The 16,996-nt window shown below is 37.6% G+C and overlaps 2 protein-coding genes across 5 annotated transcripts; one reads left to right on the top strand and one right to left on the bottom strand.

Annotated features, from left to right (window-relative positions):
- Positions 1-840: 840 nt before the first annotated feature.
- Positions 841-13,452, bottom strand: LOC106136132 (sodium-dependent transporter bedraggled). Of its 3 annotated transcripts, none has more exons than XM_060945437.1 (14): positions 13,248-13,452; positions 10,081-11,122; positions 9,800-9,930; positions 9,425-9,706; positions 8,923-9,116; positions 8,380-8,517; positions 7,481-7,715; positions 6,440-6,657; positions 4,415-4,609; positions 3,812-4,036; positions 3,499-3,566; positions 3,084-3,210; positions 1,836-2,038; positions 841-1,553 (listed from the first exon to the last, which is right to left on the bottom strand). In XM_060945437.1, the coding sequence occupies exons 2-14, from the start codon at positions 11,073-11,075 to the stop codon at positions 1,148-1,150; spliced, it is 3,417 nt and encodes a 1,138-aa protein (XP_060801420.1). In that variant the 5' UTR covers positions 11,076-11,122; positions 13,248-13,452; the 3' UTR covers positions 841-1,147. The 3 variants fall into 3 exon arrangements, with proteins under 3 accessions (XP_060801420.1, XP_060801421.1, XP_060801419.1); XM_060945438.1 differs by lacking the exon at positions 13,248-13,452 and adding an exon at positions 12,168-13,216; XM_060945436.1 differs by lacking the exon at positions 13,248-13,452 and adding an exon at positions 11,399-12,129.
- On the top strand, positions 7,505-16,893 carry LOC106136112 (acetyl-CoA acetyltransferase, mitochondrial). 2 transcript variants are annotated; one of them, XM_060945443.1, is made up of 3 exons: positions 7,505-7,644; positions 15,114-15,302; positions 15,692-16,893. In XM_060945443.1, exons 2-3 carry the CDS (start codon positions 15,126-15,128, stop codon positions 16,712-16,714), a joined length of 1,200 nt encoding a protein of 399 aa, XP_060801426.1. In that variant the 5' UTR covers positions 7,505-7,644; positions 15,114-15,125; the 3' UTR covers positions 16,715-16,893. The 2 variants fall into 2 exon arrangements, with proteins under 2 accessions (XP_060801426.1, XP_013192033.1); XM_013336579.2 differs by lacking the exon at positions 7,505-7,644 and adding an exon at positions 14,665-14,914.
- The last annotated feature ends 103 nt before the right edge of the window (positions 16,894-16,996 follow it).

The raw sequence follows: 16,996 nt of genomic DNA, 5'->3' as shown, positions 1-16,996 counted from the left end.
CATCCTGCTGTCACAGAGATCAAGTAAAATTTTAAGGGCTATAGTAAGGTCGTGCAAGTTGCTTCGTTACATAAGTATTGACATGTTCCTAAAATTAATATATCAGTTTTATTTGTATGCCTTACGCAAACAAAATCTAACAGATAATTTTGGCTAGTGTGTTGAGAACTTTACACTAGACAAACTAGCACCTACCTAACACTTGTGTGCTATTTTTTCAAACACTATGTTAAAACTTAACAGATCGTCACTTTTTTATATACAGTACTCCGATCTCAATGAGATAATGTAATTCAATCACCGTCATTGTAAAAAAAAACAATGTAGCGAGAATACTCTTAACAATAAATTAAACTTACGAGAACACATTTTCTAGATCTCTTTACGTAATACTCCAAAAACTATCAATAACAATGGCTTCCAGACTTTTGTTATTAGTACTAAAAATCTAAAACACGCTTAACTATTAAGCTCTGAAATTATTGATTTGTTATAAGTTACTTTTACTGTCTACACGACTTCTATTCGTGATGTCTAATGTAGTTTCAACAAATTAAAAAATAATGAATTTACTCTATGATTATATAAAATGAGCTATTGTCTTCTTTTAGTGTTTATTACACTTTTCCAAACACACTGTCGTAAAATTTTATTAAAAACTTAACGTCATTTTTCTTGTCATTTAAACAATCATACATCAGTAAAACTGTCACTACAGTATGTAAGGACAAAGTCCAACATATTTAACTAGCAACCAACCGTCTATAATCTACAAAATCGCACTTCATATTTACAACTATTGTGGTAAGTGGTGAACAAGTAATCATAATGAACTAATGAATAAATATTGCTTTGTTAATTTAAAAATCTAAAATCTATATTACTGGGATGAGATGTTTTTATTCCGCTGTTAAGTGTGATTGAAAAATAAGAAAATAAAGTGCTGTATTTGTAGTAAAATCTTTACACGTCATTACGTGTTCGTTAATGACGTAAAGTGCAGCGTTTATCATAGTTTTTTGGAATGTTTCCACGACCTGCGTTAAAATAAATTCAATACTTTTCATATAATTGTTCATATATGTATATATACAAACAAATTGTAAGACGGTTGGTAACTACAACTATTAAGGTGCCTAAGGCTAAATCATATCACAGAAGCTCTGCTTTCGACCATGGCGGCCATAGCTACCGTGCTGGACATGGGTTCAGCGCTGCGAACCAAATTCTCATTGCTGGTCGTTAAGGCACCACCGTATTTAAAGCTTCTTCGTAAACTTGAACGTATGCTCTTTGCCGAATCGCTTTTCCTTACGAACGAGCGTCGTAAGTAATCCCTAGTTAAGGATAATGAGTTCCGCGATGTAGATGAGGTCGGTCGCGTTCGGGAGTCGGTTTCGTCTGTGATCGTGATGGAGGGGGCCGCGAACACGCCGCTGTAGTGGGGGGGCTGCGAGTCCAGTGGCGGGGGGAGCTCGCGGTCCACAGTCTCGCTCAGTGTGATGGGTATTTGCGATGTTGATGGTTGGGTCTCCGTACGGGTTGATGTTATTCTGTGGAAGGAATTTTTTTTTCGAACTTACAGTTTCGTTACCTAGTATTGTTACCTAAATAATACGATAAATCCTCTGATCCATTATAGTCAAATTTTAAAATGAAAATGATCATCATGAAATATCGTCAACCTTAAAAAAATTAAAACCTCTTAATATATTTTTTCATAAAATCAGGAGCGTGCCTCCCATCCCATCCCTGCAATGTGTTTCGTCCGGAGGGGAGGTATTTGTACCTACTTCAGATAATGATTGTATCTATTGACTAAGTAAGCGGGTCACCTCCTGAGCGTGCGGAAGCTCCTCCTGAGCGTGTGCAGCAGGCGCGCGCCCGTGGCGGTGGAGTAGCTCGGCGGCGGCGTGTACTTGGGCGGCGGGTCGGCGCGCGCGGGCAAGGGGGGGCCCGCGGGGGCGGAGGGGGGCGCGGCCGGGGGGGGCAGCTCGCTCTCTATGCCCATGCGGGGCCGGTATAGGTTCTGGATACGCTGTGGGCAGTAGGGGGAACGTTGTGGATGATGCATCAATGATAAGAACGAAATCTATACATAAATTATGAGGAGGTAAAGTTTGTCAGTTTCTCTACTAAGGGCTATATTTCGGAGGCACCGAACCAATTTTGAAAATTCTTTCATCGTTAAAAAGATACATTAAAAGCAGGTGTTATAAGCTATGTATGTACCACGTGTGAAGCCCTGACTAGCGGCCCAGTCAATTCTATGACTGGGCCGCTTACCAGGCCTAAACTTAAGAGCTAACTCATGCTGGTTAATTAGAAATTAAAATCCGTATTTCAGTTTGCTCATAAGAAACGAAAATGTAAGTCTTAAGCTGAAACACCATAAACGCAAACGTTTTAAGCGAACGTGCTGCATTGCGTTTGAGTTATAAATATTTAGATTTGTAGGTGAGAGTTCAGACGAACAATTGTAGCAGACGCTTTGCGATGCGTCTTCGTACAACAGTCAACTATAAACACATGCCGTGTTCAACTACAAAATTAAATGGCGCCAGTAATTCATCACGAATGTGTATGCGTTAATAAATCTATTCTATTCTAAGCGACCATATTGAAAACGCCATAATAGGTTTGTAGGTATCTTGATTGATTGTCGTATGTGTCTTAAAACTTTTGAGTTATTTTTTTTCATGACAAAATCCTTTTCTTCTAATCTCTCTCACATCTATACATGTTCCTTTTTGTATCCCTGTCCGTTGAGCTTGGAAGCGCGGAGTCCACTTTTCATGTATAAATATATACTCATATATGACAAAAACTTACCAACTCTTCAGTGCAATCACTGATTCCGTATTCCTAGCAGCAGAACAATTTTTTTAAATTACATTAAAATTGACTTAATAATAAGAATAGAAAAAATTCGATTGTCTTGTATGCATTCAGAATTGATAAAATTTATTGGAATAAAATTAATCGCAAGTACCTACGTCTTTACAACTACACCATAAAATATATAACCAGCTACATTATATCTTTGCAATCATTACGGTTTTTTTTACAACCTGATTACTTACATCTAGTATATCGGGCGGTCCTTTGTTCATGTACCGCCATGTTTGAATAAAGGCGACAATGGGAATAATGAGTAAAACTCCTTGCTGCATCAATACGGCAACTTGACGACACCATACTGGCCAGTATCTAGAGAATAAAAAACTTTTAAATATTTAATGGAGGAATACTCATTTTTGCTGTTCTTATTTCAAATTTACAACTACCTACTACAAATAATTTTAACAATATTATTCAAATCGAGGTCTTGAAATCATAAAACTGTAACTGTTCTTAATTTGAAACAAGGACATCAGAATGATTTCATTAGGATAACAATAATTGATACCTATTGAATATACCTACCTATCAAATGAAAATTCAGTTTCCTTATTTCGAATGACTACATTTTTTTACTATAAACTACAAAAAACATACCCGACTGGTTTCCGCCAGCTATAGAACTGTCGTTGTTGACCGATGCGGAAGTCCATCACACAGATAGCCTGAAATATTATAAATATATATGTAAGCTTTGTGTTGTCACTTGACAGTGACATTTCAGTATTTTTTAGTTCAGCCTAAAGCGGGAACCTCTAATGAAGAGAACGTCAAAAAAAGTGTCAAATAAACAATTAAATACGGCCTACCGATTAATCATTTTGAATAATAAACGATACAAAAATTCAGTGAATCCCAAAAAAGAAAAGTGACCACTAACCCGATCGGAGATAAAACAAAAGTAACTTACACACAACAAGACCGGCAGCACCACAGTCCAAGCGAAGCTCAATACGGCGGCCGCGGCGGCCGACAGCCGGCGGCGGCCCGAGAGCAGCGCGCCCGCCACCGCGTCGGGCGAGTACGGGCGGCCGCGCACCGCGAACACCGCCACGCTCAGCGCCGTCCACACCACGCACTGCCACCACGACCCCGTCCACACCACGTCCACGAAATGCACCAGCTTTATGCCCGCCTGGTGATAACATATGTTCGTCATCCCAACCATGTACACCACACTTTATCTGCATCACCTCAACTTACTTACGTCCACACTTTTTACTTTTTTTATTTTTATAAATTTGCGAAAATGTGAACGTAAGATAAATAACAAGACACGACACACAGACAACAACGTAAGAGAATACTATTCATCACTCGTTTAGAATTTCCTAGGAAGTTTATAAACTTGCGGTTCTTGTTATTTTTTGGTATTTAACAAATTATCATGAAATATCAGGGAATTAAAAGTATACGGTATAAATAAACAATCGAAAGGTGTTCTAATTTGCACCCACCGCTTTGTCTAGATATTACTGTAACAATTTGATAAAAAAAAAATAAAAAATCTTACATCAGTACTAAGGAGCAGGCCGACTCCTAACCCGAAGACGCAGCTGAGCAGCGTAATCGTGGTCTCCCAGACCTTGAGAACCTTCACGTTAAAGGAAATAAGGCCCGTGATCACGCAATGCCATATCGCCAGTTGTTGTGCGATTCCGAACATTATCAGGATGAAGTAGAATATCACCGCCCAGGCTGGGGATAGCTGGAACAAGGTATCATTATTTATTGTATGAATCCAGAATATTAAATGATATCATATCATTGACGGCCTCTGTGGCGCAGCGGTAGTACGCTTGTCTGTGACACCAGAGGTCCCGGGTTCGAATCCCGGCCAGGGCATGATGAGAAAAGAACTTTTTCTGATTGGCCTGGGTCTTGGATGTTTATCTATATAAGTATTTATTAAAGAATATAGTATCGTTGAGTTAGTATCTCGTAACACTAGTCTCGAACTTACATCGAGGCTAACTCAATCATTGTAATTTGTCCCGTATATATTTATTTATCATTTAACATTAGCTGCCTTTTAGTTTCACGCGGCGCTCTCAGGTCAAGAAGTAAGTGAACTTTTTTTAACGTTTTTGATAAAACTTGACAGGCAGTAGGTACTAAAAGTTCCGAGGACTTTACATGTTTCGTAACTATATTTGTTATTGGTACTATAATATCAAAATTTGTATTTTTGTTCGTCAAACTCAAAGACTACTAAAGATTTTGACGAAATTCAGCACAGAGATAGAATAGACCTTCAAGACTAGGTACAATAGGTATGCTTTTCTGAAAAAACTTATGAGTTTTTTCATAAGAAGGGAAGCCCCGCGCAAAAGCTAGTAAGTGATAAGTGTGATGTGATACATCATCTCTTGGAATTGGCGTTTGTTCGACTTGCGTCTACCGTGGTACATAAAATCACTACATCATGCTATGCATGCATGCTAGCATGCAAGATGTTTCGACTTTCACGCAATTTCTGCATATTTCTTTCGCTTCATCCACATTCATAACTCTGTTCACATACAAACCAAAACCTTAGGTCATATTGCTCTGTAGGTGACGTACGTGTAAGTGTGCCGTGTGGTTCCCGGCGCCAATAGGAAAAGAATAGAACCACTCTATCTTTTTCCCATGGATGTCGTAAAAGGCGACTAAGGGACAGGCTTATAAACTTGGCATTCTTCTTTTAGGCGACAGGCTAGCAACCTGTCACTATTTGAATCTTAATTCTATCATAAAGCCAAACAGATGAACGTGGCCTATCAGTCTTTTTAAGACTGGTGGCTCTGTCTACCCCGCAAGGGGTATAGACGTGATTATATGTATGTATGTAGGTGACGTTCGTAGTACTGTGACGTACATGTCGCGTGTGTTCTCAGTTTTACGCCTTAACGTTATCGCAAGGGCAATTCATTTCGTCACGCCACCGCCGTACTTTATTGAAACTGCAAATGACACATTTTACGAAGCGCACGTGTCACTGTAAGCGTGAAATAAAGCCGAATTACATGTATTTAGTTTCGACAAGAAATTGGTTAATTATACCATTTCCAAACTTGTAATATTGAAGAACTTCTGCGCTATTCGGGGAGGAATAAAATGCTGTTTTTGTCCATGTATACTATCAAACCTATTCTTTCAAAACACCGACAAGGTTGCTTCCGTGTCTTTTAATCATCCATAAAAAGACGCGATTTAAATATGATTATTCATGAGAATATCTCACCAAGTTAGCTGGCAACACCGCAAGCGTGGCCGGCACGATCTGTGTTGCCAGTTGCAAGGGCTGCCACCCGCTGAGTGTCCTCGCAACGTTGCCGGTCCGCCACACTGTCACGCCGACGAGACTCCCGTAGTGTCCCATATAAAATAATATTGAAGAACTTCTGTGCTATTCGGGGAGCGATAAAACGCTGTTTTTGTCCATGTATACTATCAAACCTATTCTCTCAAAACACTGACAAGGTTACTTCCGTGTCCTTTAATCATCCACAAAAAGACGCGATTTAAATGATTATTATTTATGAGAATATCTCACCAAGTTAGCTGGCAACACCGCGAGCGTGGCCGGCACGATCTGTGTTGCCAGTTGCAAGGGTTGCCACCCGCTGAGTGTCCTCGCAACGTTGCCAGTCCGCCACACTGTCACGCCGACGAGACTCCCGTAGTGTCCCATATAACGGACAGGAGTGGAGGCGATGTTGCCCGGCATAGGCTCCGACGTCGGCCATAGAAATTGTGAAGATTTCACTGTTTCTGCAATTTTAATACGAAATATAAAACCTTCATTGTAATTGTACAAGGCAATAAAGTTCTTTATTTTTCAACAGTTTCAATTTTTGTGGGTTTTTCAAATTGTGTTAAAAGAAAAGGATAGGACTCCATCTCCTCCCAATGGTTGTCGTAAAAGGCGACTAAGGGATTTTTCTTGTAGACGATGGACTAGCAACCTGTCACTATTTGAACCTCAATTCTATCATGAAGCCAAACAGCTAAACATGGCCTACCAGTCTTTTGAGACTGTTGGCTCTATCTAGCCCGTAAGGGATATAGACGTGGTTATATATATATGTATAAACATTTTCCTTCGCAAATTTGTATTTACAATATTGACTAATTACACATGCACATGCATGTGTAATTAGTCAATATTGTAAATAAAATGTACATAAAGCCATACAACTGAACATCGCTTTTCACTTTGTTCAAAACTGTTGACTCTGTCTGCCCCGCAATGGATATAGTCGTGATTATATGCATACGAAATGAATCTACCTACGTAAAATAAACATGCAATAGGTATGTTAAATTCAGTAAAGTAAAATGATTTTTGAAAGACCGATTCGATGAAAGACCTACGTCTTCATAGATTTTAAAAATAAAACTTTATCGTAGCATTGAAAAATTTATTTATTAGTTGCATGACGTCTGTAACATAACTGCTATACTATTGTTTTACGAACATATGTCATTTTTTTCTCGTTTCTTTAAAGACCTTGACTATTTACATATCGGGTGCAAATGTCACCAACAATACGTTTTACACACGTAAATCCCATAAGAAATTATCATAACTCACCAAAGCTGCCGGGCGTGTACGCATATCCGTTGTTCTTCAATATCTGTACGCACGTATTGGCCAAAAACGAAGCGAGAAGCAGAACGGCGAAAGTGAAAGCTATAATACAAGCGCTCTCCTTCTGAAGCATCGCTGTAGTTCTGCTCTTGGTGTTTTTGTGCGAGGTGAGTTGCATTATACACGCCCCGAGCAGACCCCAAGTCAGGAAGATCTCTTGTGCCGCCGCTGCCCAGCTCTGTGCATTTAAAATTGATTTTTTTTTAATTTAGAGTAGATTTTACGCGCACCTACAAAAGAATTTTTCGCTGATCCAACGGGAGCTTTTGTTTTTACTGAGATGAAATATACATCTAATAATGATTAACTTTCAAGAAAAGTTTATCTTTGGCATCGTCTGCGGTAACTCATTATTATATCGATTAAACATACAGAGCAAAATAAATTGTACTATGAACCGAACCTTGAACTCTTTTTTTTCATCTATCATGTGAAAACAGCGTGGACATCGGCTGAGGTGCATATTTACAACTAGTTTTTTTCACGACTTCTCTTCCTCAGCCAACTCTAGGCTAACTCAAACTGTGTAAATGTGTCCCGTATATATTTATTTATCTGAGCTGGGAAAAAATAGTGTCATCTCTATCCTAACCTCGTCTCGTTAATTTTGTCCGGAAACGACGGTAGATTCTAAGAAGCGTATTGTTTCATTGGACGATTTCTTTGTACATTTTTTTAATACTATTTGAATTTGTACAGACGAAATCTGGCAATGGTTACCTTATATTTCTTTTTATTTACCCAGATTTTGCATAATTTCTAAGAAAACTCAAATTTGAGTGAGAAAAACTGACAAATCGGGTTTAATACAGTAATTTTTCTACTTTTTTAAAGTTACTTACATTGCTATTAATGAAGAATTCTCCCCATTCTGTCTCCGAGAATATATTCGTAACGGAATCATATGGAATGAGAGTAAGTAACTTGATGCATAACACTAGTACACCGCATATGGGCAGAAATATCAGCATGTACACCGCCTGAAAAGAAAAACTTGTCATTAACTGTATGTAACAATACATACAAACACGTCTATATACCATGTAGGGTAGACAGAGCCAACAGTCGGAACTTGGAACACTTGGAACGACAAAAAGGTTTCGTTCAACTGTATGGCTTACTTGCTGGATTGCTTGTTTCTGTTTTTGTATTTTTATTTTACCTTAATTTAATTATGTCTTAAAAAATAATTGTTACAAGTGAGTTTCATACATTTTTATCTCCATAAAATCAACATAAATTTTTATCATCTAAATATCTACAATAAACTATTTGGGACATCTGTGCTCAGTCACCTGGGGTTCTTTTTGACCTGTTACCCACGCAACAGACATAACAAATTGTATGAACGTATATATATGTATAGACAAAACTTATATCCTTACCTTGCCATAAGATCTTAATCCTTTACTAAGCGCGACAAACACGATCATCCATATTACCACCAAATTGAATGCGATTTGAAACTTTATCGAGCCGAAATACGAATTGGATGCGAAATTCCTTTGCAGCACCTCACCGTTGAAATATTGAGGCAAGGTTTCTTGTAGTTTCACTGTCGCATTTTTCAATGCCGCGCCTAGAAAAATTAGAAAATAGAGGTTTGAACGTGAGAGAAAAATTCTTAATTTAATCTTTCAGTTAATTTCGAAATCAGTGGACCTGTGACCTGACATCATAGTTCATTCTTATCCCATTCATAATTACGAAAGGAGATCAAAATTTAATTTGCTCCACAAAAACAGTTAAGATGATTATGTCACAAAAACGTAATTGAATAGACTATTGCACCGGCGACCTTCATTCAAATTTCCGGCAATTTGACCATTGTTTGGACGGCACGTCTCTATTGGACAAATATTTAAATTATAGTTATGTTAAGCTCACCTTCAAATCCGAATTCATGAGGTAATGCCCATTTGTACCGATCATCAGACGTAATAAAAGAATCTCTGAAGTAAACGAGTATCCATGAAACTCCTATTATACTGTACATGCCGATTACGGCTTGCGTGATGAGCAAAGATACGCCAACGCCTTGGAATATTGGGGATATCCGCCACATATTCACTGGCCCAGCCTCCAATACTTGGCCCAAACATAGATAAAGGGTGAATAATGGTATTCCGATCAAAAACGACAGTATAAAAAACTGTATTATGAAACTTGCTGAAAGTTAAAAAAAATATATAAATAATTCCTTTTTAATAGAGCCAAGCCAAAATAACAGCATCAGATTCTCATTCAAGTTATGTATCTTACCTCCAAAATGAACACTAAATATGGCGAACCGCGAAATGTTAAATATTCCTACAGTACAACTCAGGCACGCTAGCATTGCACTCATTCGGTGGGGCCACACTCCAAAAGGAGGCTCTTCAGTCTCGTCATTTCTATGAACAAACAAACAAATAAGGAACGGAAACTTACGGAACTCACGGATATTATCTTAATATCATTCCATTGTATGATTCACAAAATTACCTCAGAATACAAAGCGTAATCTCACTTTCATGACATGACCTAGTTAATTTTAAACTTACCTCTCTTCTGTGGCGCTTGTGTTATTGTTGGCGGCTGGGATCGCGTCTAAAGACTCCGATGACGAGCTTGACCCGCTGAGGCTTCTAGCCGTACTTCGGGCGGTGTTCCGGCCAGTCCAGTCTCCAGTAGTGACGTCACTCTCTCCAGGTGACGGCAATGATAAAGTACGATTCATAAGCAACGCTCGCCGACCTACTATCAGCGGTCCCGAACTGCCATCGGTACTCAAATTTGCGGCTGTCACTTGTAACTGTATTGGTGCACTCGTCGGCCGCAAGTTCACGTGATGCTCCAAAAACAAAATGACGGGCAACGTCAGGGGTTCACAAACTTCTGTCGAAATCGCCGGAAGGACAATCGGATCTAGCCTTCTCATAGAGTTGCGTATACTATCGTTAGTGGTTCCCGCCCGTTCTAGTGACGAAACCATTGCTTGTCTGTTAATATCAGATAAATCGGTAAAACTCTTTGAACGACCTAAATTAGTGAGATTCATTCTTTCGTATGTCGTATTAGGAATATTGATTTCATCGATAGGCGGCGCAGAGGATTGTACTTGAGTATTGTCATCTATGGAGCTCATTGCATCTGAATTTTCTGAAACCTCTTCTGTTCTTATGCATTCTTTGATCTTACAAATGAGATCTTCTTCATCGCTGTCTAAGCTTTTCGTGCTGTCGTCAAGACAAGCCAATAGGGACTTATCAAGGACTTCATCTAAATCGTTTAAGATATCCATGAACTGACAAAGAGCCGAGGCTTGAAATTCATCATCATTGAAATCACTAGGCGTTTGTGATGAAAAGTTGGAGTCGGATTTGTAGCATTGTGGGATGGTTTTTTGCAGATCTTCTCTTAAGTCTTCGTCGTCGGAGGTTTTATCCAAGTCTTCGCTGTCATTGCTTTCAAACAGGCTGCTTGAAGCATCACTGTCGGCACTGCTTCCCGGTAAAGTATCGCTTTGCTCATACCGACCTTCTTGTACCACATCCATTTTTATCGCTCGACCTAACTCATAGCCCGCTCTTTTGTTTGTAAACCCTGTGAAAATAAAGTCTATTCAGAAGTATTAATAATACGTACATCTAACAATGGGTGTGGGCAAGACAATAACCTTTCCAGATATGATCACTCACTAGACACTTTTACTCTTAAAAGATTTTTGAAACAAATATTAAAATCTGTTGTTGTTCAAATCACATTTGAAATGTTTCAGGGCTAATCTATTTACATAACAATAGGAAATGAATTTTTCATAAAGTCATACAAAGGAACAAAACAACACAAACAAAAGTACAAACAGAGTTAGAAACCCACAATATTTTGATGTAATAATCTTCCACAACTTGTACATGCCGAAGCCACATTTGAATGTGCACTTACAACTGAATCGCGCAACTAATAAGCGTAATTAGTGGAGTGCTTGTGAAAATGGCTCAATATTAACACGGTCCTGTAAAGTATGTGTAACTAGTTGATCTCTTTACATGTTATCTACATAATATGTATGCAAGTATTCAATGAAATGTAAAGATAAGATGATCACAACATGTGCCTTGTCATTTCAGGAGAGCTCTTAATCCTTATGTCTTTACGTCATGGTACGATGATAATGAGTTAAATTTGATTCAACCGTATGTTTCATTCCATCCCTTTCTCATGGTCATGGTCATTGTCAAAGGCGACTATGGGAATAAGCTCATGCATGATGTACAGTCTTCTATGTTTGTCTAATAAGAACAAAAAAAACTAAATGTGTGCCAAATTCTTCTGTTCCACATTAATTGTAAAAGACAATCAAGAGAAAAGTGCACAAACCTGTATGAGATTATTATATTTAAGGCAATGGTCTAGCAACCAGTCACCATCTTAAAATTAGTGCCATCTCTTAACCATTTAGCTGAACTAAAGGAGTTTTTCAAGACCATTGACTTAGGACCCATAAGGGACAAAAACACATATATATATAACAACAAGACTAACTTACTACTGGGTAAGAAGTAAATAAAAATAATAGCTAACAAATATCCGAAGTTACTAGAAAATAAATCACCTGCCTTTTACCAATTGATATTTAATTACCCACTTGTATAATTCCAGTCCAGTGATTAAAACAAGGCATCATCTTGACAAATGACTAATGCAATGATATTTACACAATATCTTCCAAATTATGTAATCATATTATAAAAATCATTTATCATGTATTCAATAGGATAAGATAAGGCACTATCGTTTAAAAATCTAAATTCTCTTTTAAAATTATTTTCAACTTTATGGTCAAAAGACGTAGGAACCCTAGGCTCTTCTGCTTGCTTGGTTATAAAAGTAGTAGAACAAAAATATTAATAAACCAAATGGTATAGGTAAAAACTATGAAAAATTTTAATAAACAATTTATTGAAAAAATACTCTCTTCACTCATTATTGTGTTTCTAGTTTCACACGTCAGCACTATGGAGATTCTGCTTTCCGACCTCCCTCTTTTATGGCATAAATCGATTGAGTGATTGAGCTTTATTTGTTAACCCTTGGCACATTCCTGACTCTAAAACTAACTTCATTAAAGTTAGTTTCTGAGTCAGGGCTTGTAACATGCCATTTAGGAACCTTCACTTTCTTACTAAACATGAGTTATTAACAATGAGAATGTGCTTGTATGCTTCATAACTTCGTTCTTAGTATATTAACAGTTAGCTGAAAAATTGTATTGGGGCTGCTTTTTTTTCGTATTTTAACTACAAATACAAATTTTCTACAGTGCATCTTGATCTAATGGTTGCCAGATCCCTCAATACTGCATACCATGGTATTTGTACCTCTTAATTAAAGTAGTACATAACCCTAACAAGTTTTACATACTACAAGTATTTTACATAAATAAACAGCAATACGCTAAACTGTGAACTGCAAATTTGTGTTCCCTTTAACAGTTCTGCATAAACATAAGCCAATACAGACTACAGAGTTAAAATTAACATCTTCCATCTAGTTATTAGATTCAGGATAAAAGCCAAAAATAAAAGGAGTAACTAAACTGCGGGACTTTTAATAAGAATATCACGGTCAAAATCTTAGATTAAGAGAAAATATTATTTTGATTTTATTAAACAACTGTTATAAAAGCACAAAAGATAAACGCTGATAATTAATGTTGACTACTTACTTGTATGTCAACCACGTCTTCGTTTATGTACTATTTCAAATTTGCACTTAATTATACAATGATTTAAATATATTTATTCTGAAATTTTAAAAATTAAACCCACAACAAAACCAAACCACTGCTATGCCTTTGCATTTACATTCACTCATTTTCTGTCTTGCTCTGTTCCTTCTCCTTCTGTCACCAGTATTGCCAACTCTTTCTAATGAATACTAGGAAGAAAATAAAAGAGGCTAGAGTTCGAAGAAAACGGTGTAAATTTTTATTTCATTCATTTACGTGAATTTAACAACACAAAATATTCTTAACAAATTACCAGCTAGTTTTAGTCCTTATTTGAAGTGCCCAATGTGTGATTATACCAAATGAAGACTTGCTTTACAATTCATACAAAAAGTAAAATCTTTTTTTCATATTTCGTTCTGGGACATTAATTGATGGAGTGTGTATTTTTCATATAAATACATATGGTCACATCTTTATCCCTTACGGAGTAGACAGAGGCAACAGTCTTAAAAAGACTGATAGGCCACGTTCAGCTTTTTGTCTTGATGATAGAATTGAGATTCAAATAGTGACAGGTTGCTAGCTCATTGCCTACAAGAGGAATCCCAAGTTTATAAGTCTATCCCTAAATCGCCTATTACGACATTCATGGGAAAGATATGGAGTGGTTCTATTCTAAAATGTCGGAAACCACACGACACAAGCGCTGACATTGAAAAAAATCGCGAAGCGAAGTGATTGCATTAAGTTAGCAACATTGCTTATCATTGTCAAGATGCTGTCCAGGCTGTCAAGCACTGACGTGAACAAAAAAGAAATGTGAATCGGAATCGAGAAGAGAATGTCTTTGGAATGTAATCGACTCAATCAACCAATCATTTCTTTATACCATACACTTAAATCTACCGAAGACCCAACGCAAATAGATTTCATTAATGGGCGTTCCACACTCTCGCGAGACTTATCGAATCTCGGCGAGAACTTCTTCGAGTAAACTTCCTTGAGAAGTATGAGACAAGGTAGTGCCACCGCCAAGGCGAGCGCGAAGTTCGCTTGTTTGCTTCGAGTTCGCGCCGCGAACTCGAAGCAAACATACCGGAACCTTTTCTATCTTCCTGGCGTCTTACGATTAAATCCTCATTTGTACCTCTCTGAATGGATGACGGAGAAGAAAAAGCAAGTCTGATGAGAATTCTCTTACGCACGTAGATTTCGTTATTTTTTCTAAGGAGAAAAACCTTCATTTGACTTGCCTTTTTTACATTGATGTTTTTGGTGGAATTACATATCCAAGAAGGAACAAAATCAAATCATAAATGCATTTGTTTGCTTAACGCGCGCATAACGAAACGAAGCGAATGATTACGTTGACAGGGTCAAAGTTCCTTTTATCAACAAGAATAGACACGAAGATCGAGTATTTTTTGCTGTTAAATAATAGACTTTATTTTAATGAGTCCAAAGAACATTTTCAGATATTTTTTGATAACTAAACATAGAGATAACTTTATGTAAATATATTTTTTTCAAGTGATAAGTTTCTTTTAGTCAGTTTTCATTCATTTGTAATACTTGTGTTCGTCTTTAGAACTTTAAAATTCTTAATCATGATTTTCCTCAAAGGAAATAGAATAATTAGCATCAGAATGTGTTCCGCCAAGGTTTGTCAGTTAACTTTTTCTTTCATATTTATTTGGTTTCGTGTCGCTCGCTTCGCATAATCAGTCGAACTCAACTTCTCCGGCTAGTTGGTTGAGTGCGAGACGCTATAGATTTAATTTTCCGTAGTCCGAACTGAACCAAGTGAATCTATGAAATAAAACTTTTTGGGTATTACTAAACTTATTGTATTTTTGACAGCTTGTAAAGGCAATGGCAGCGTATTCGAGTAAAGTGTCCCTCAATGAGGTAGTGATCGTGTCGGCAGTTAGGACTCCAGTGGGGTCCTTCAGAGGAAGCCTGGCTAGTCTATCAGCTACCGATCTTGGAGCCGTCGCAGTCAAGGCAGCAGTCGAAAGAGCCGGCATTCCCAAAGAGGAAATTAAAGAGGTTAATTGGTCACTTTCTCCTCAATAATTCATAAGAACAGTTATCTTGCTTTTTTTCTACAGAAATCAAACAGTTATTTCACCCAAATCAAAGAGGACTGGTTATGTATGAATATATATTTGATTCTTATCAATTTGACAGATGAATTGCTATCACTGTAATCAAAACTGATAGTGTTATTTTTTTGGAAAATGTTTATAGTTACTACAGAAATTAATAGGTAGGTAGGTACTTTATTAACATACTTGAAGAAACTACTTTTTCTAATCAATTCCTATAACAAATTATGTTTTTGGAATTTTGTAATGATTTTTTAAAATTACTTACACTTTTAGTATGGGACAAGGATTATGTTCACATTTATATTATGATTTTAATTTCAATTTCAGGTATACTTTGGAAATGTTTGTGGGGCTAACTTGGGTCAGGCTCCAGCTAGGCAAGCTGTAATTTTTGGTGGTCTACCAAAGAGCACAATCTGTACAACAGTGAACAAAGTATGTTCTTCAGGCATGAAGGCCATCATGCTAGCTGCACAGGGCTTGCAGACTGGAGCCCAGGATGTCATGCTAGCTGGAGGAATGGAATCCATGTCTAATGTACCCTTCTATCTGAAAAGAGGAGAGACAACCTATGGTGGGATGCAATTAGTAGACGGCATAGTATTTGATGGTCTCACTGATGTGTACAATAAATTCCATATGGGCAACTGTGCAGAAAACACAGCAAAAAAATTAAACATTTCAAGGCAAGATCAAGATGATTATGCTATTTCAAGTTACAAGCGCAGTGCGGCTGCACAAGAGGCTAAAGCATTTGCTGATGAAATTGTCCCAGTGCCTGTTCCACAGAGGAGAGGAGCTCCCCCAGTTATATTTTCAGAAGATGAGGAGTACAAAAAAGTGAACTTTGAGAAATTCACCAAGTTGGCAACAGTATTCCAAAAAGAAAATGGCACTGTCACAGCAGGCAATGCATCTACATTGAATGATGGTGCTGCAGCTTTAGTGTTGATGACAGCGGATGCTGCTGCCAGACTTAAGGTTAAACCTATTGCCCGAGTAGTGGGCTTTGCTGATGGTGAATGTGACCCTATTGACTTCCCCATTGCTCCAGCAGTAGCCATTCCAAAGCTGTTGGAAAAAACTGGAGTGAAGAAGGATGATGTAGCTCTTTGGGAAATAAATGAAGCTTTCAGTGTTGTAGCAGTTGCCAACCAGAAAATATTGGAATTGGACCCCAAAAAGTTGAATGTCCATGGAGGAGCAGTGAGTCTTGGTCATCCAATTGGCATGTCTGGTGCTCGGATTGTAGTACACTTGTGCCATGCTCTAAAGAAGGGAGAGAAAGGTGTTGCATCCATTTGCAATGGTGGTGGCGGAGCATCATCTATTATGATTGAGAAATTGTAAGTTCTCTGACTGCTTTATTTGTGCCTTCAATAAGTTTACTGTATAATAGCGCGTGTGGAATATTAATTTAAGTATAATATATTGTTAAACATTTAAAAGAATCTAAAATGTAAATAAAATTGTTTTATACCTGGTTGTAGCGTGTGCTATGATTGTTAAATAAAGCATCTATTTCCTTTTGAGATATTTTAATTCTTTTTCAGACCAGAAGCTTTGGAAGGCCCACCTATATTGACTTTCTATACAAAAGATCCATGTCAATTGTGTGACATAGTTATGGAA

The sequence above is a fragment of the Amyelois transitella genome, chromosome 8 (genome assembly GCF_032362555.1).
Source record: "Amyelois transitella isolate CPQ chromosome 8, ilAmyTran1.1, whole genome shotgun sequence".
In the NCBI taxonomy this organism is placed as follows: Eukaryota; Metazoa; Arthropoda; class Insecta; order Lepidoptera; family Pyralidae; genus Amyelois; species Amyelois transitella.
Note: the sequence above shows the minus strand (reverse complement) of the source record. Positions and strands in the feature narration are given on the sequence as shown.

Excerpts from the sequence above, each read along its gene's own strand:
- LOC106136132 (XM_060945436.1), bottom strand. The coding sequence starts at position 11,435 with ATGTACAAGTTGTGGAAGATTATTACATCAAAATATT. Across the intron at positions 9,707-9,799 it reads ATTTAGTGTTCATTTTGGAG|CAAGTTTCATAATACAGTTT; the intron begins GTAAGATACATA and ends TTTAACTTTCAG. Across the intron at positions 3,211-3,498 it reads AGCTGGCGGAAACCAGTCGG|ATACTGGCCAGTATGGTGTC; the intron begins GTATGTTTTTTG and ends TTTATTCTCTAG.
- LOC106136112 (XM_013336579.2), top strand. The coding sequence starts at position 14,861 with ATGATTTTCCTCAAAGGAAATAGAATAATTAGCATCAGAATGTGTTCC. Across the intron at positions 14,915-15,113 it reads TCAGAATGTGTTCCGCCAAG|CTTGTAAAGGCAATGGCAGC; the intron begins GTTTGTCAGTTA and ends TATTTTTGACAG. Across the intron at positions 15,303-15,691 it reads CCAAAGAGGAAATTAAAGAG|GTATACTTTGGAAATGTTTG; the intron begins GTTAATTGGTCA and ends TTTCAATTTCAG.